At 44.8% G+C, this 19,874-nt stretch overlaps 1 protein-coding gene and 1 pseudogene across 1 annotated transcript in view; both read left to right on the top strand.

Annotated features, from left to right (window-relative positions):
* LCT (lactase) overlaps nucleotides 1–19,874 on the top strand; it is a 41,868-nt gene that overhangs the window by 18,825 nt on the left and 3,169 nt on the right. The window contains exons 7-14 of the mRNA XM_039874561.1: nucleotides 1,867–2,512; nucleotides 4,638–6,188; nucleotides 6,858–7,126; nucleotides 10,507–10,797; nucleotides 12,601–12,799; nucleotides 14,091–14,293; nucleotides 16,151–16,260; nucleotides 18,575–18,709. Coding sequence (XP_039730495.1) covers nucleotides 1,867–2,512; nucleotides 4,638–6,188; nucleotides 6,858–7,126; nucleotides 10,507–10,797; nucleotides 12,601–12,799; nucleotides 14,091–14,293; nucleotides 16,151–16,260; nucleotides 18,575–18,709 — 3,404 coding nt within the window. The remainder of the gene's footprint in view (nucleotides 1–1,866; nucleotides 2,513–4,637; nucleotides 6,189–6,857; nucleotides 7,127–10,506; nucleotides 10,798–12,600; nucleotides 12,800–14,090; nucleotides 14,294–16,150; nucleotides 16,261–18,574; nucleotides 18,710–19,874) is intronic.
* On the top strand, nucleotides 10,162–10,280 carry LOC120612095 (uncharacterized; annotated as a pseudogene).

Genomic DNA, 19,874 nt, shown 5'->3' with positions numbered 1-19,874 from the left:
GAAATGACAAAAATTATAGCACTTAAGTCAAGGTTTCCATTCTGCTCTCAGCAAGTGACTGCACTGAGGGAGAGCAGACGACGCTCCTGAAAATGGAAGGTTCGAACCTCTCTGTTTGTCTCCTCATTGTAAAAGTCATCCAGACTTTCTCTCCTCAGGATTCTTATCCCTACAGCTGTGGCTGCTGAGATTTTCTACAGAGACTTCAATGAGAAAGTCCACCTCACTCTTCTCCTTCAATTTGTGTTTTTACTTATTAGTTAAAACATTATAATACCATTAAGGACAAATTTCAAAGAAAAGATTTCTCTCATAAGTCTTACCAATATTTCCTTCCAGTCTTGGCTTCCTTACATTCCTAGTATAATCACACTGAGCACTTAGTTTAATGCCTTCTTTAAAAAATAGACTTTATTTTTTTAGAGTAGTTTCGGGTTCACTGCAAAACTGAATGGAAGAAACAAAGAATTCTCATATATCCTCTACTCCCGATCCTCTCCTATTGTCAACATCCCCCACCAATGTGGCTCACTTGTTATGATCAATGAACCTGCATCGACACATCATCATCGCACTGGTGCTCACTTTCCACTTGGCATGTCATTAACACTTTCCCATGTTGTTGTGCCATCATAACGATTGTTTCTGATGATTGTCTGATACCCACTGAGCATCCTGCCCGACACTCACTAGTTTAGAAGGGACGCATTCCTGCATTTTGGAAAGGATCACAGCTCACTGTCGGAATTTAGGACCTAGTTAAGGATGAACACGTGGCACATGAGAAGCAGTGAGGTGTTTTACTTCCTCGGGTATATTTTGATATGAAATTCTTTAAAAGTAAATGTCATCACCCTCAGATGATAAAAGGGAAAGGGAGCTGAGCAGTAACAACCTCGCTTCTGCATGCCTAGTTTCTGCTTTGTGTTTTATAGGCACCATCTTATTTAATCCTCCTATATGGATCCATAATTACCTGCTTCTTACAGACCAGGAAGCAGAAATTGAGAGAGAAGACTGTTGAGTTTCCTGAGCAAGTTAGAGACACAGTCAAGATTCAAATCTAGGCCTGTTGTACTCCAGACACCTTGCTTTTGCCTGTTTTTTTCATGGTGCTCCACCAAGATAAGCTGTTAATTTTTGTAAGACCATCAGTTAAGTCTACAAAGAGATTCCTGGTCATGGTGTTTCTGCCTCGATTTTGTTAAGTAGAAAGGGCAGCTGGTAAGCTAGAAAGAATTGTCCCCTCCTTTGTGTGTTAACTAAAAAGACCCCCCCCCACCCCAATTAGTTGTTGACTAATTAGGCAATAAGCAGTTACTGAGAACAGAGACAGAATAGCACTGTGGGTGACAATACAGGCAATACAGGCCTGGAGTCAGATTGCCTTCATTCTGCTCTCTCCGGAATCTTATTTTCCACGTCTGTGTGGTGGTAAGAATAATTGTACTTGCCACTTAAGGTTGTTGTGAGAATTACATGGGAGAACTCACTAACAGTTTTTATTGTTAATATGGTTGTCGATAGCTGCTACTATTGACATGTTGATGGTGGTGTTGACTGGTCAACATTGTTATCCATTGTTGGTATTGTGGGCACTGGTATTGATGTCGATGTCAGCACTGTCCATATTGTTGACTTGTTGACATTAGTGTGAACTTGATCTAATGACATTGTTGGCATTAGTGTTAATGTTATTGATGTTGACATTTTCAGTGCCACTATTGTTATTAACTCGCTGGTATTATCGACATTGGTGTGATCTTGTTGATGTTGTCACTGACTCGCTGCTGGTTTGTTGGTGCTGTCGCTGACATTGCTGCTGTTGTTATTAAGCACTGTATTTCCTTCTTTTTTCTTCACAAGGTGGCTCACCTGGTCCTCAAGGCTCACGCCAGAGCTTGGCACTACTACAACAGCCGCCATCGCCCACAGCAGCAGGGGCATGTGGGCATTGTGCTAAACTCAGACTGGGCTGAGCCCTTATCCCCAGAGAGGCCCGAGGATCTGAGAGCCACCGAACGCTTCTTGCACTTCATGCTGGGCTGGTTTGCACATCCCATTTTTGTGGATGGAGACTACCCGGCTACCTTGAGGGCCCAGATCCAACGGATGAACAGACAGTGCCCCAGTCCTGTGGCCCAGCTCCCTGAGTTCACTGAGGCAGAAAAGCAGCTTCTGAAAGGCTCCGCTGATTTTCTGGGTCTGTCCCATTACACGTCCCGCCTCATCAGCAACGCTCAACAGGACACCTGCATCCCCAGCTATGATACCATCGGAGGCTTCTCACAGCATGTGGACCCTGCGTGGCCCCAGACTTCCTCACCCTGGATTCGCGTGGTACCCTGGGGCTTGAGGAGGCTGTTGCGGTTTGTATCCTTGGAATACACAAAAGGAAAAGTTCCAATCTACCTGGCTGGGAATGGCATGCCCATTGGGGAAAATGAAAATCTCTTTGATGATTCCTTGAGAGTAGACTACTTCACTCAATATATCAATGAAGTGCTCAAAGGTAAGAATGGTGGATATGTTGGTGATTGGAAGGTGGGTCGTACCTCTTCAAGTCTTCAGAGTTTTGTTTTAGGGGACAAAGTCAGTCTCCCAAGGAAATAAAGCCAAAAAGTAGTGTTGGTGCTAGCAGCGTGAGTCCCTCACAACAGCCTCCTAACCGTCTCCCTCAAAGGCCTCAAGTCTTTGCTCCCATATTCTTACTCCCTAGAATGCCTCCCTTCTACATTCTGCCCATCCGAATCCTGTCTATTCATCAAGCCTCATCATCTTTTAAAGCACTTATTTAACAAATATTTATTGACTACCTGTTATACGCCAGACATTGTGTAAGACAGTAGGGGTACAATATTGAACAAACATTGTCTTTTCCCATAGGAGACTCACAGTCCTCAGAGGACCACAGACAGAAAGTTGCAATATAGGGTGATAAAGGCATTACAGGGTGGCATGAGGACACACAAGATGGGACTCCAACCCATTAAATCTTTCTTCATTGCTCCAGGCACATTGATCTTCATCTCCTTTAATTGGCTATAAAATATACATTCCATATCATTCACTTTGATCTAATTAATCCATATCTACAGTCTCATTCTTACCTAACATACTGTTTCATGTGTTTTTTATTCCAAATAAAAACGAATGGCAAACAGGCTTCATCTCATATGTCAGTACGAATTGGTTGATAGCGGCTAGTTGTCATCATAGAGGACTATGATGAAAAGATTTCAAGGCCTCGTCTAAATTCAAAGAGAAAGAGTCGATAACTGATACCTGTCCTGGGCACCACAGTGAAAAAGAGACACACATCCCACTGAGGGGAAGTCAAACACCCACTCTTATTCTTCACTTGTACTCTTCTCAGCATTAAGTAATGTTCCAATTCTAAAATCTTCATAATCTTGAAATCAATTTAAGACGTTATCTCAAGTGATCCTAGAAACAACCTTATGCAATAAATAGGGGCAGATATTATCCTTGGGGGACAACTGTAAAAACTGATGCTCTGAGGTATTAAATACTGTGCCCAAACCTCCAGAGAGTGGAACCATAGGCTTTTCTATCTCTGGCCCAGCTCTTCACTCTATTGACTCACTGCTACTCACCTTTGTGTTCCTGGAGCCTGGCACAGCCCAGAGACAAAGCAGGTGCTTGCTGGGTTATTAATTGAATAAATGAGTAACTTATCCTACTTCTTATACAATGAATGTTGCTTGAGAGCCTGTATGATCTGATAAAAACAAGGTTTAATATTTCACTGGCTCCCAGTTGGAGCCCACAGCCATTGCCTTACTTCGGCTCTGGTTCTTGGTTGACTTGCTAGACTGTCTTTATTTTCTCACAGTTCCGGAGCCCAGATGTCTGAAATCAAGATGTCAGTAGGTGTGCTCTCCCTCCAAAGGCTCCAAGGGAGAATCCTTCCTTGCCTCTTCCAGCTTCTGGTGGCTCCAGGCATTCCTTGGTTTGTAGCTGCATCACTCCAATCTCTGCCTCCATCTTCACATGGCCTTCTTCTCTATATCTCTTATAAAGACGCTTGTCATTGGAGTTAGGGCCTATCTGGTTAATTCAGGATGATCTCATCTTGACATCCTTAATTACATCTGCAAAGACCCTTTTCCCAAGTAAGGTTACCTTTGCTGGCACCAGGCGTGAAGGCTTGAGCCTACCTTTTTGGCGACCACCATTGAACTCACTATATCAGGGAATACATTTATGTAGGCTTTCTTTCTTTTCTTTTTTTTTAAACATGGAATGCATGATCATTTTATGTCAATATTGCTAAACACAAACAAGGAAAAACAAACGGACATTTTTTAAGATTAAACAATTAGTGTGTTCTATATAAAACCAAGAAGTCCTGATACTTGCAGATTGGGCATGTTCTCTCCATTATTCAAGACAGGGATGTTCCTTTGGATTGAGATTTATTGTGACAGATGTGGCTTGATGTTTTGTGGAGATCTTGTGGATTTTCTTTTCATTCCTTCTGAGGAAGAAAAAGGGTTAACATTTTTGGAGTAACTCATCACCCCCAAAACTTTCATGTCAAAAAGAAACTTTGAAAAGACAATATCAACATCAATAACAGAGACTTCAAATAATGTTTTTGTTTTTCTCTAAAGCTGTCAAGGAGGACTCAGTGGATGTTCGATCTTACATTGCTCGTTCCCTTATCGATGGCTTTGAAGGACCCTCTGGTTACAGCCAGAGGTTTGGGCTGCATCACGTCAACTTCAACGATAGCAGCAAGCCAAGGACTCCCAGGAAATCTGCCTATTTTTTCACCAGAATCATTGAAAAGAATGGTTTCCTCACCAAGGCAGTAAAAAAACTGCCACCACTCAGAACAGCAAACTTCTCCCCTAAAATAGGAGCCTTCGCTTTTCCTTCGGAGGTGCCCTCTCAGGCTAAAGTAATTTGGGAAAAGTTCTCCAACCAACCCAAGTTTGAAAGAGATTTGTTCTACCACGGCACATTCCGGGATGACTTTCTGTGGGGTGTTTCTTCATCAGCCTATCAGATCGAAGGAGCTTGGGATGCCGATGGCAAAGGCCCCAGCATCTGGGATAACTTTACCCACACACCAGGAAACAATGTGGAAGACAATGCCACTGGAGACATAGCCTGTGACAGCTATAATCAATTGGATGCTGATCTGAATATGCTGCGAGCTTTGAAGGTGAAGGCTTATCACTTCTCTCTGTCCTGGTCTCGGATTTTCCCAACTGGTAGAAACAGTTCTATCAACAGACATGGTGTTGATTATTACAACAGGCTGATCGATGGCTTGGTGGCAAGCAACATCTCTCCCATGGTGACACTGTTCCACTGGGACCTGCCCCAGGCCCTCCAAGATATTGGAGGCTGGGAGAATTCTTCCTTGATTGAGTTGTTTAACAGCTATGCAGACTTTTGTTTCCAGACGTTTGGTGACAGAGTCAAGTTTTGGATGACCTTTAACAAGCCCACATACCTGGCATGGTTGAGTTACGGCTCAGGAGATTTTCCCCCAAATGTGAATGAGTCAGGCTGGGCGCCTTACAGGATTGGCCATGCAGTCATCAAAGCTCATGCCAGAGTCTATCACACCTACGATGAGAGATACAGGCAAGATCAGAATGGAGTCATCTCTTTGAGCCTCAGTGCACCCTGGGCAGAGCCCAAGTCACCGAAGGTCCCAAGAGAAGTGGAGGCAGCTGACCGAATGCTGCAGTTCTCACTGGGCTGGTTCGCCCACCCCATTTTCCGAAACGGAGACTATCCTGATGCCATGAAGTGGAAAGTGGGGAACAGGAGTGAACTACAACACTTAGCCACCTCTCGCCTGCCAAGTTTCACTGAGGAGGAGAAGAAGTACATCAGGGCTACGGCCGACATGTTTTGCCTCAACACCTACTCCTCCAAAATTGTGTGGCATATAACACCCAGATTAAACCCACCCTCCTACAAAGATGACCAGGAGATGACCGAGGAGGAGGACCCTTCATGGCCTTCCACAGAAATTAATGGGGCTGCGCCCTGGGGAATGCGAAGACTGCTCAACTGGATCAAAGAAGAGTATGGTGACATCCCCATTTACATCACTGAGAATGGAGCGGGACTGACAAATCCGACGGTGGAAGACACCGATAGGATATTTTACCACAAAACCTACATCAATGAAGCTTTGAAAGGTAGGTAAGGGTTCACGCTCCCCCTTACAGAATCTTCCAACATCCATATGTCATGTGCCTGAAATGGTCTGGCAGCATGGATTACAAACCATCAATCTCTCTTATGTCTAACTCCATAATCCATTCCCTTTCTGGGGTTACAGATCCCTTTGGGAATCTGAAAAAAGCTAAAGTCATCCCCCAAATGTATACACACAGACCCCACAAGAGTATATCCATAGGATCCTTCATTTATTCTTCAGCAACTACTGTGTGACAAGTTCTTTTCTAAGTGCTGGGGAAACCACAGCGAACAAAACCATAACTTTCGGCTGACATTGCCAATGGATTCCATACACTCCAGAGCAAGACACTTCTCTACTTCACATTTCTGTGTTTAAATTCTAAAGTGGGCTGAGTCTCTTGAATTGAAGACACATCCTTTTACTCCCCAAAATAATTTGATTTTATAAAGATGAGTCATTAATACTTGCTATGGGGGCATCAGTACTGGCAAAAACAAAGACACACGAGCCAGTCTGTCTGTCAGAGCATACGTTACTTGTGCATACAGATTGAATGGTGTAGGACCTCTGTCTTGAGTTGAGGATCCAGTGCTGGGCTGGGCTTCTTGGGGCCCCCAACCTCCGGGGGTAAAGCTTTCCTCTGCTTCCTTTGGAATGTTCCCAGCCTACAGGCTCGACGGGGTAGACCTTCGAGGGTACGCCGTGAGGTCTCTGATGGACAACTTTGAGTGGCTTCATGGTTACACAGTCAAGTTTGGACTGTACCACGTGGACTTCAATAATGTGAACAGGCCTCGTACAGCAAGAGCCTCTGCCAGGTACTACACAGAGGTCATCACTAACAACGGCATGCCGCTGCCCAGGGAAGACGAGTTTCTCTATGGTCGGTTTCCCGAGGGCTTCATCTGGAGTGCAGCTTCCGCTGCCTATCAGGTGAGGAGTTCAAGGCAGTTCAGCATTGTCTGTTGCACACCTACTTGTGCCGGGTTCTAGGCTTGGTGCTGAGGAGGGCGGGTATAAGCAGGGTATTTCCATAGACTGTGGGAGGGAAGTGCGGGATACCATGGGAGGAATCTGGGAGATCCTCTTCCCAGCTCCATCACATCCCCAAATACAGGCAAACCAGCACAATTAAGAGGGCTGTGCTGAGATGGGTGTTAGCAGGAAGATGAAGCAGGTGGAGCCTGGATGGAAACACTCAGGCACAGACATGCAAATATGAAGATTCTCTGCCGGGTACCTTTATTTCTCGCCTAGTCTCCTCCAAGTAGGCAAGTTGCTCAAAATGGTTATGACATGCACCTGGGTTTTTTTCTGATGTGCCAACAACATCATACTGTGTCCTTATTCATGCCAAATGAAGCTTACTCATACAGGAAAATATGAGAGTTTTTCACAGAAAAATAAAAAGCAGAATGACTTGCCCTGGCATTTAGTGGTGAGTCCCTGCTTTACATCTTCTGCTTCCATTTATTTTCTTTGTTCCAGGAGTGGGGGCTCTGCATGCTCAGTGTGGAACCTGGGCCGTGTCAGTGATGTGAGCCGACCTGACTCCGGGTGTGCTCAGCCCTTGGGTTTTTTTCTAGACAGTCATAGCTGCCAAAAATATTTTTGAGGTAGTTGAGTGTTAACTACTACCAGGGTATAATGAAACCTCTTTAAATTCTACCACATCCAGCCTGGCCTGATTGACATTTTGGATGGATAATTCTTTGTTGTGGGTGGTGTCCTCTACATGGTTAGATATTTAGCAGCATCCCTGGCCTCTACCTACTAGATGCCAGTAGACTTCTCTCCCAGTTGTAACAACCAAAAATATCTCCAGACGTTGATAAATGTCTCCTCAAGGCACAAATAGCCACTGGGTGGAGAACCACAGGTGGACACAGGAAGGTATAGGAATTTACTCTAGGGCACAGGCTGCAGGCCTCGCTGCATTCTTTAACCCTTTCCGTGCAAGGGCAGGGAGTCTTGAAAACATTTTAGCCAACCCACGTCTTGAATGATTAAATTGGCATCAGTGAGTGCTCATTTCTATTCATTATGGCAGTCAGCAGGCACAATTCTCACCATTTGTGACACCGGATATTCTAATTAGCAAAGTATGGGTTATGAATTGAGAATGGATGAGAAGTGTCTATAGTGTGGGCTTCCTGATCAGATGCCATCTGACTGTTCTTTTTAAAACCTCTCATTTGGAAACCTTTTAAACATAGAGAAAATTTGCAAAAATAATACAGAGGACTTCCATATACCCTTTCCTCATATTTCTCAATTGTTAACATTTTACCTTTTGTCTTATTTTCTCTCTGTGTGTATATATGTACATACATACACACATACATAATATATATATACATATATACATATGTGTGTATATATATGTATGCATAATATATATACACCTATATACATATGTGTGTGTGTGTATATATATATATATATATATAAAATTATCACCTGAACAAGATGTCAACCACGTTTCTCTACCATGAAATTAATAAGTATTTTATATTTATAAGTAATTAAATATTTTGTGGGGGGTTACTTGGAGATTATATAAATATCCTGTTCCTCATCAAATTTCACCCACTAGTTTTAGCAACTGTTGATAATTTTTGCCTAAATTAGTTGTTACTATGATAGTTGACAAATGGTGATTTTCTAATTTCATCATTCCTTTACGTTTATTGTGTGACATTCAACAGAAAGATTGAGCTTTGTCTTTTCTCCTACTTATTTATTTATTTTTTATTTAAATATAAATACACATTGATATATATCATCAGTATGGTCTTATGGAATCCTCTTTTATTCAGTGTGTTATACTTTTGCTATCTTTATGTATTTAGATGCTCAAATTGTCCCACATTTTGCCAGGTGGAGCTCCTTTCAGCTGGATCCTATGTCCCTTTGACACAGCCCGTTATTCTTTGAGCACTCCCCTAATTCTTTCTTATACAACAAGGTGTTCCTGGCTCATCTTGTACCTTTTCTATCCAGCCCTATAATCAGCCATTTCTCTAATAAGCCCTTGTTCCTTTTTTTGGATAAGGGCGTTGAGAAATCAAGATCTGGGTGCAAGGTATGCTCGCTGCTACTGGGGTGTCATTACTTCTAGGCCCTCTAAGTGGACCAACGTAGGAAGTACATGTGTGTACACACACATACATATGTACATGCACTTATATATGCTTCTACATCCACCCACAGCTCTTATGTATATTAAAAATCAGTTCACACTGATACCTCCAACTCCGATTCAACTCTGCAAGGTTGTTGCTAGCTTTCCCATTTTCCGTATTTGTACTTTCTCCACTGGTAAGAAACCTAGCTCCTAGTATCCTCAACATAATCACTTATTTGCTTAATCCCCCTGCATTAACTAATCTCCCAACCACTGAGAGCATGTCTCCACCCAGATAGCCCACATGGGGTGTGTTCCTGCTGGCCCTGGGCCCTGCCACTTTCACAGGAACTGTGCAGGCCAAGCTTGACATGCATTCTTCGTTAGAATTCCAGCACTACCTTAGCATCCAGTCACATATCACACCATATGTGCTGAATTGTGTTAAAGTGACTTACAGAGATTGTACCTGTCAGACTACCTAAACCTGTAGATAGTTGGCTTCCCAGTGGCTTACGGTCTGTTTGCCCTTAAGATAGGTGGGAGGATGAAAAGGAAACACAGAAACAGTGACATATTAGAAATTCTGCCTCCACACTCGGCATCACTGGGATTTGTTTGGCCATGATTGGGGCTGGGCATATGGAATTGTCCGTTCAAACTTTTAGTGAACCCCTACCATACATCAGACACTGCTGTGTTAACCTCTGGAACACAAAGATAAAGGACACAATGCCTAGACCTTACAGTCTTGAGGGAAGCCAGTCAGCAAGCACATAATTGTGTAATGTGGTGTGACAGTGCCGCTATGTACAGAAAGTGAATACAGAAAGCTGTAGGGGTCTACAGCCATGCCACCCTGAACAAGCCCGATCCTGTCTGATCTCGGAAGCTAAGCAGGGTCGGGCCTGGTTAGCACTTGGATGGGAGACCACCTAGGAAGACCAGGTGCTGTGGGTGTAAAAAATAAGGGATTGTAAACTGACAAGTTCCTTACAATCTGTGGTTAACCAAGGATTGCCTCGCCTTAAGCTGTAGGAGTTCAGAAGTTGGAGGGTGGCCATTGAAGACTCTTATAGAAAGTGACACAGATTTATATTGTGACCCGGGACTATCCTGCTGAAAGAAAAGAATCTGTGAGGGCTTGACTACATGACTTAATTAGACCATGTCTTGTCATTTTAAGATTGAAGGTGCATGGAGAGCAGATGGCAAGGGACTCAGTATTTGGGACACATATTCTCATACACCACTGATGGTTGAGAATGATGACATTGGAGACGTGGCTTGTGACAGTTATCACAAGACTGCGGAGGATGTGGTTGCCCTGCAGAACCTGGGTGTGTCCTACTATCGCTTTTCCATCTCTTGGTCTCGAATCCTCCCTGATGGAACCACCAAGTACATCAGTGAAAAGGGCCTGGACTACTACGTGCAGCTCATTGACGCACTGCTGGCTGCCAACATCAAGCCCCAGGTGAGGCTGGGCCCTGGCCAGGCCTGTCCACAGGGGGGAGCCAGATGGGCCAGGGAGCATGTTCACTGTTTTCAAGTTTAGTTTTTGAATTGTCAACAAATTCACATGGTGAAGAATTTAAAAAGCATAAGAGTCTGCAGTACAGATTTTCCTTCCATCTCTGACCCCGAGTCATCCAGTTCTCTTCCTAACAAGCAACCAAGTTTGCCAGGTTCTCATGTCCTTCTTTTGTGCATAGAAGTCAGAAGATGTGTATATGTGCACGTATATCCGTTTTCCCCTCTTTTTTTCATAATGGTAAGACACGTACGTGCAGTTTGGTACTTGCCTTTATTTAACAATATTTTTACAGATATTTCCATATCTGTGAATTTTCCTCGTTTATTCTTTTTGTTGTTGTGTCGTGTGGAATTACTTCTCTAATCGCTTCCTTGTTGATGGGCATTCTTCCCTGTGAGGTCTCTGCTCTTTTGCCATTATAACTGATATGACAGTGAGTAACCGTAGACATACAGCAATTTGTATGGGTGGAAGTTTATCTGTAGGATATGCTCCTAGAAGCAGAATTGCTAGGGCAAATATGTATGTGTTTTTAAGCCATGAGTTATTATGAATAACACAGAAGCTCATCTGTGGGCTTACTTTGCTATTGCCCAAATTTTAAACTTTACTTGAGAGCCTAAGAACACTTTTCCTTTTCCCCTGGGCCACTTATAAAGCCCTGGAGGGCGCCGGGTCCATATAGTGATAAGTTTTCTCTGCTGTGGTGGCTGCAGATTATGCACGGCAGCCAGAGCATAATCCTCACACTGCAGCCCCCCTCTTCCCACCTCACCTTTGTCTGGACAAAAAGTGCTATCGACTTCTCACACTGATAACACTGCAGGAATAAGCCAGCCATGGAGTTCATTGTGGCAAGCGCTTGGCGTGATGGGGAGGTGACTGAGTGGCTGTCTTGCAGGATCCCATGATCTGGGTGGATAATAAGATTCATCACATACAATTCAGAACATCAGAGAACACACATCTCAGAGCCAAAGGATTCTGTAGCCCTTGAGGGTGCTGAGACACTGCAGAAAGGAAAAGTGCTGTGGCCAGGAAACTTTAGGGAGGTGTGGGTCTCAAACAGAGCATTTGTATGGGTGGGCAGGCGAGGGAAGGGCATTTCAGGCAGAGGGAAAGACTTGGTCCTGGGCAGACTAGGGTTAGTGGCCCAGTGCAGACTGAGGACAGTGGAGACCACCGCTTAGCCGAGATGGATGTGTCATGGGCATTGAAGGGCAAGGCCAAGAGAGAGAAAGGCACCATGTAAGCATAGCCAGAGGGGCTCCTCCCCAGCGAAGGGTTCCCAGCTCCACAGGAAGAAGCTCCAGACACATTAGATATCTTTGGGGGTGCCCCTTTACAAGTAAAATGGCTCCATCTTCCTGGACCCCTCAGAGTCTCAACTCTCAGTCTAAGCAGGCAGGTTCTGATGCTTGACCCCAACCACAGCTGACACTGAAAAGCTGTCAGGATGTCATGAGATTAAGCCTACAATGATTCCATGATGTGGAAGTCTTAGTGCCTGGGCCCAGAGTGTCAGGTGCAGAGCTGGGACTCAAACCCAGGCTTCTCTGATCTAGATGTGTGAATTTCTCACACTTCAACACTGCTGGCCTCCCACTGCTGCCAAAGAAACTTTGAGCCTTCTTTTCCCTCCTAATTCTCAGCTTTAGCAGCAAACATGCTGGTGCAGATATAGCATCAATGGCTTCCCATGAAAAGTAAGTTGATGGAACTGCTGACCTTGCTTTTTCACAGGTGACCATTTACCACTGGGACCTGCCCCAGGCACTCCAGGATGTTGGAGGCTGGGAGAATGAGACCACTGTACAGCGGTTTAAAGAGTATGCAGATGTGCTCTTCCGGAGGCTGGGGGACAAGGTGAAGTTTTGGATCACGCTGAACGAGCCCTTTGTGATTGCTTACAAAGGCTATGGCTATGGGACAGCAGCTCCAGGTAAAAGTCCCGGGCCCAGTTTGTCAGCTCTTTAGTGTGGCATTCTTATCACCTGTAAGACATGAAATCCAGGTGGCATTGGAGGAGGAGGCCCAGGAAACCCTAAGGAATGGCCTCAGATTCCTTGCCTCTTGCTCGAGGCTATCTGACAGGCAGCACAGTCTCCCCTCTGACACCACTTTTGCTAAACATGAACTTCACATGTCAGTGCCTCCAAGGGCTTCATTTCTTTGCTCTGTGCCCCTGACCTGCATCAGATGGGAAGCTCCCTGAGGGATGTGGACTGATTGATGAGGGAAAGGACCATTCATCAGGCCGCACAGGTCACGGTCTGTTTTTTGCAACTCCAAAATCCCAAAGTTTTGGATAATCGATTTGGCTGACCTGAGCTCACTCTGACTTAAACCAATAGTCTTTATCTCACTTAGTGTAAATATTCGTAAGTTCTGCTGCAGACATGTTAGTGTCCTTGATTACGGAGACGTGTCCTGGGCCCTGCTGGGGTGATATGCAAATACATTATATACAATTTATTTCTTTTCTAAGACACAAAAATCTTTTCATTCAAAGCATACATTTCCCTAAAAGATTTGATTAAGGGATTGTGTCCTGTCCCTGCCCCTTCAGAACCACCCAATTTTTCTTTTCTCTAGTTCTGAGCTTAAGAGTAAAATTGTGTTCACATTCCTCATGACCCATAAAAGCCGGAAAGAGCTACTGAGTAATGTGCTTGGAAGTATTACCAGATGTATCTCTCATTGGTCTTTGGTTGACACTTTGGTTTACCAATCCTTCCACATATGAGAGGTGGCCTCATAACATTTAGCTCACAAGGAATCTCTGTCAGCTGCTTCCATCAGTTATATTCTCCAACATAACTTTCACAGTGAGTTCCCAGAGAGTGCCAGGATGTTAACTCCTGGGGTACACACTCTTCTGGGTACTTCGCCTGAGACATGTGAGCCCCTCCTTGGGAGAGGGGTACAGAAACCAACATTTATCAAGTGCCTTCTCTTTGCAGATTAGTGCTGCTCGGTGTTTCCATGTACCATTTCATTTCCTTCTGACGAAAACTCTCAATTGCTCATTTTGCAGAGGAAGAAACTGAAAGGCTGAATTGTTTGCCCAAAGTTGCGCGACTTGCTAGTATTCTTACTGGAGCCAGGATTTAAATTCCATTCTTCATAACACCAAAATCTGCATTCTTCCTCCCACATAGTGGACATTGATAGGCAGAGCGACACTCTTGGCCACATTCATTTTTCATTCTCATCCATGTGTATGTTTCCAGGAATCTCCTCCAGGCCTGGCACTGCCCCCTACATTGTGGGCCACAACCTAATAAAGGCCCATGCTGAGGCCTGGCATCTGTACAATGACGTGTACCGCGCCAGTCAAGGTGGCATGATTTCCATCACCATCAGTAGCGACTGGGCTGAGCCCAGAAACCCCTCCAACCAGGAGGATGTGGAGGCAGCCAGGAGATATGTTCAGGTCTGTTTTCCCTCTGGGCAGTTTTTACTTTTGTCTGTTTTCCCCTCCTGTCATGATCTAATAGAAACAGCATTAGATTGCAAAACAAAGATTTAGGATCTAGGTTCTCTTTTGCTATTATCTGAGTCTGTGAACCTGAGAAAATCGCCTAACTTTTTGAACCTTAGTTTTCTCATCTGCGAAGTAGAAATCATCTACCTACCTCATAGGTTTGTTGTGATGAAAGTTCTTTGTGGTTGAGTTCTTTTAAGTCTTAAATAATTACTTGTACATGTAGTTACAAGTAATTACACTGGGTGTAACACTGGCTTGAAGCTAACAAAAATTCCATCTCTTAAATCTCTGGTTTGACTGTTAGCTAATAAAGCTGGGCTGCAGTGTCACACTTCACCTCTAGGTGTCATCCTCTAATCTCATTTCCTCAGCCTAAGAATTCTTTAAATTGGAAACTAGATTCTGTGAAACTCATTAGTGCCCCTAATTTTCTAATTCCATGAGTTTAACATAAGGACATGCGTCTTTTAGTTATAAATTTTTTTCTCCTAGGAAATAGAGATACTAGTAAGTAGGTGCCAACAACATGACCCACCCCTATTTTAGTCTGGGCCCTGACAAGTGGAGAGAGAGAATGGCCCTCATCGTGGCAGTTTCTCCCTGGCTCCCGTGAATGTCTCTGAAGGGGTGAGAGGGCGCCTTTGAACATGTTTGAGCGTCAGGAAAGAAAGCGAGGGTCTCTCCAGATTGGTCCCCACTTTGGTTTTGTGGAGGGGCCTGCAGACTGTGGCCTTCTGAGGGGACACCAAGGGCGTTGGTTTGCCAAATTCTTCACAAGAAAACTTGAAAAAGTGGTCAAATTAATAACTGCAGATAAAAGCTTAATTTTCCTGTTTGCTAGCCAGCTGAGGGAAAAGTTTTGGAACAAAACGAATGCATCCTTCATTTCAGACTCACAGAACATATCAAATTAGAGGAATGATACATTTTCTGAAATCAAAACCCCAAACCTCAGGAAATGTTAGGCTGCAGTCTCATTAGACTGAGTCACTTGCTGGTGTCCTGTGAAACTGCAGCCCAGGACTATGACATGCACATCTTTTAGTAAAATCAGCTTCTATAGAGGGGTCCAATATGTTACCTCAGAACACATGGAAGCCTCTTTTATCAGAGTATGTGTTTCAAGCCTCATCTCTGACCAAGAATGGAAGGCTGTCCTCACCTCACACTTTGGGCATTAGCTAGCAGGTAAGAGGAGGAAGTGAAGACAGAAGCCTCTCGGGACCCCAGCATCACAGCATTTGGGTGCCATGTATCTTCTCTAAGCATAAGGGTGGCCTAGACCTCATTCAAGAAAATAGAAACATTCGCACTTTAGGGCTGCAAATCCAAGGCCCCAAAATATCATCCTTTGCCTAGGCCACTGGAACAGCCTTACAGCTCAGCCCTCTGTGGAAAGTTCTGGGTGATCCTTAGGCAAGATGATGGGGAAGGACTTGCTCCATGGTTAAGAGGGGGAACTGCAGCTAGAGGCTTGTAGTCTTGTGTCCCTCTTCCTCAGGGCCCTGCTAAGGACGGTGTTGACTGAGTCCTAGGCCAGTGCTTGATTCGGTTCATCTTTCCTCACGCCGGCCTCAGTGAGACTACAGCTAAGCAAATCAAATGCAGTGAACAGACCTTGGGGACTCAAGGTGCAGCAAGCAAACAGCTACAGGGGAGACGAGAGTTTAAGATTGGGGAATGGGAGAATGTGGCGGGCGGGGGCGCAGGGTGGTCCAAGGTTAGTGACTCCCAAGCAGGGAGTCTTCTGGTGGGCCCACCTGATCTTGCTAAGCCTGACTGTTCCCCAAACTCCACTTGCAGTTTATGGGAGGCTGGTTTGCCCACCCTATTTTCAAGAATGGAGATTACAACGAGGTGATGAAGACACGGATCCGTGACAGGAGCTTGGCTGCAGGCCTCAGCAAGTCTCGGTAGGTCTGGGTGGCCACACACTCAGCCAAGAGAGTCAGGAGGAAATGTGGTCTGCAGTACCAAACTGAGTTTCCTCGGTGGACAGCACAGTGGTGAGAGCATGGCTGTTGGGGTCAGAGAGGTGCATGTGAAACAAGTTATTGTATCTCTGAGCTTCCTTGCTTCCCAGGAAGATTAAGCATGATCGTGTATCCGAAGCTCTTAGCCCAGGACCTGGCATTGCTGTGTGCTTAACAAAAGGCAGTTGCTATTGTTTTTATTCTTCAGAACAGCCAGGAAATCTATCTCAAGGGCACTCACTTCTTATCAATCCACAACCTCACTCCAAGGACAAATTCCCCAGCTCATTCTTTCCTATTCCGTTGCCTTATGAGTGAATTTAATAGCAATGGGTGATGGCCAGGCATATGCTTTTCGTCATTTGGCCAGTAGGTGGCGATGGTTTGCACAAAGCAGTCCTACTTCCTGGTCTACCCCTCTCCCAGTCAAGGAAGTAATAGCAACATCAACAATTGGCATTTATGTATCTTCTATTGGTACTTCTATTCCTATTGAAAGACGAGGCACAAAGATTAGAGCATGATCACCCAGCTATTACATGGAGTTGGGATATGAAAATAGGCTGTTTGATTCTAGGGCCCACCCTTGGTTTGAGGCACCCAGCTGGGATTAGAGGAGTGGTGTATGGAAGAGGACAGAGTGACCTGGTCTTATGGGAATATACCCACAAGCTCCAAGGAAGCTCATATACCACAGCTCAAAAAGCATGAATTCCTAGCATAGCCTTTGAGTCTTTCAAACTCTTCCAGATAGCCCAGCTATGGGGATTAAATAATCCAGTCCCCACCCTTACAACACACATCACAGCCTGGTTAGGGCAAGTCCTGCTGAGCAGGCTGTGCCTAGAAGGTCTCAGCCAACTCTGGTCTCTAACAAGCAAGTGAGCACTCCAGTCTATCAACACAACTTTGCTAAGTTCCTACTTTGTGCCAAGGTCAGGTCAGGGCCCAGCTTGGGGGGGTCCATGTAAGAAGCTTCCCAGTCTGGCTCCTCAAGTTGCCAACACATCAGCTGGGAAGACTAATCCACATCACTCCAGGGAGTTCTATTTCCCAATTTCTTCATGCAAAGAAACCTCAAGACGAGCTCAGGGCAGGCTGGGTGGACCCAGGAGACTTCACAAGGCAGGACGTCAGCTGAGCTGGGCTTTGACAATGATAGTGTTTGGGAGAGCAGACGGCGTTCCATTCAAGGGGCAGGATGTGAGCATCAGCCTAGAGAGAGGAATGAGTGGGGCATGTGCAGCTGACGGGGGTGGGGGATGGGAGGAGACAACACAGGATTGGCCTGGCAGCAGTGGGGGGTGGCCAAGGCCACATCGTAGAGGGCCCGGAGGCCAGGCAGAGGGGCTCAGCCTTGATGCCATGGGCCCCGAGGAGCCATTGCTGGCTCCTGAGTAAGAGTGAGGGGTGTGAGAAGACTGGGCTTTGGTGTTCTCCCAGCGAGCTTCAGAAACCTCAGAAAGGGAAGGTTTTGATCGCCCCATTAAGGGTAGCAGAAAGGTCAAGATGAAGGTGTCCAATGGCTAAACAGGACGATCTCCAGGCAACCTTGAACAAGCAGCACCAGGGTCTCCCTATCAGAAGGGAACCTGAAAGTGCTGCATGCAAGTGTTTGTTAATCAAATTTTACAGGAAAGTCTCACTTACAGTACATGAAAAATGCTCTCTAAATATTTTATTTAAAAAGAGTATAGCAAAATCATGTGAGCAGAGAAATTCAAATCCCTAAAGTCCAATAAATTTAATTTGTAAAAATATTTCTCCTATTGATAAGGATAGACTTTGAAGAGGCAAGCCTAAACAAACGACAATAAAACGGGTGATTTATAAAAGGCAGATTATGGAAATACAAATTGTAAAAGATAGCCAACCTTACAAAGAACGAGTCTCAAGGTATGCATCACAGACCTTTTTTATTTCAAAATCTATCATAGATGGTATCAGAAGGTGCCTATGTTAATTGTTGAAGGAAATAAAAAAAAATAGTATGTGTGCCCATGTGTGTGTGGCCCTGAAGGGAGGTTTCATTTTGCCAACAGGAAGAGTGAGGGGCTCAAAACAACAGGGGGAAGTGAGGTTTAAGGTCTGGTAGGAGGAGCCTTGGGCACTTTCAGCAGCGGCTCCTGGCCATCTGCCCCCTAGTCACCACCAGGTAGTTTACAGCACTCCCCGGATCCTGTGCCAGGACGTCTTCTTCCCAAAGCATGACTCTTCCAGAAGTCCCATGCCCTTAATGGCTCCTTCCACACAGGCTCCCGGAGTTCACGGAGAGTGAGAAGAGGAGGATCAATGGAACCTATGACTTTTTTGGGTTCAATCACTATACCACTGTCCTGGCCTACAACCTCGACTATGACTCTTCGATCTCTTCCTTTGATGCAGACAGGTAAGACGGCCAACAGGGCCTGCCCAGAACAATCTTTGGAAAAAGTAAGTTGCTTGTGCTCACTCTTTACTTAGAGGCCTTCATGGCCTCAGAAAACCACCTCTTGATGCCACGCATCCTGGGGTTATAAGATGAGTCCCATATCCTGAGATACCTAATCAAACACCTATTAGTCTGACAGTAATACAGGTGAGGATTTCCAAGATGCTTCCTATTTGGACAGACATGCTTGGAGTTTTTAAATAATGTTTTCAAGAAAAATCTTTTTCTTCTCTTGTTTTTGTCAAATTTGTTTCACTTATCAGATGTATTTCAGTTAAAATAACAAGGCGGCTTTTTTTTCTCCTTGTCAGGGTAAACAAACTATTCTGGATTATACAAATAGATGTTCATGGCAGAAACAGCAATAGGAAATTCTTTTGTGTGTCATTTCAGAAGTATGTTATGTGTGGACGGGTAAACTACCACTCATATATATACTTACATAGTTTACATAGTATATATTTATACATAAGTAGATAATTGTTTCTTTCTACCTCAGTAGTGTGAATCTGTGCAGATCCTTTCTTTGAAAACAACACCTACACCCCGACTACATCCTGAAACCACCAAAAGTCAGGCTTAACAAAGGAGAGCTCAGAAGACCCTTGCTAGTCTCCAATCACCCACTCAACTCTTGCTGCCTCACTGGTCCTGGGACTGTCTACTCAATGATCTCAAGCTTATGAAATACCCCATTCAGTTCAGCTGAGCGAGATAAATCCAGTTACTGATAAAATTCAATGTTTTCTTTTTTGGAAGAATTTGGATGTAAGACGTATCTAAATAACTGGTCTTAACTTGAAACGTATGACTCGAGATATCTGAGCTTCTATGCCTACCCCAGCAGGCGCTCCTTTGGCACAACCTGTTGCCCGCAACTCGTCCATAACTAGAGAGAAAGGCAGGGTCTTGGCACTTGAAGCAAGTCCCAGCCTACTGCTCCGTCATCATACAAATGGGTTGGTGCCTGTGGCACTGACCAACGTGACTCAGGAGAGCCCATTCTCTGAAGACATAGCACTCACATCCCATAGGAGACTGGCGAGGGAAGCCTAGGGCCCTTTCGCATCTACCATGATGTGTGGTGTTAACAAAGAGCCCACGGAGGGGTAGGCCCATGAGT

Source organism: Pteropus medius, unplaced genomic scaffold, assembly GCF_902729225.1.
Source record: "Pteropus medius unplaced genomic scaffold, Ma_sr-lr_union100, whole genome shotgun sequence".
Taxonomy (NCBI): domain Eukaryota; kingdom Metazoa; phylum Chordata; class Mammalia; order Chiroptera; family Pteropodidae; genus Pteropus; species Pteropus medius.
Note: the sequence above shows the minus strand (reverse complement) of the source record. Positions and strands in the feature narration are given on the sequence as shown.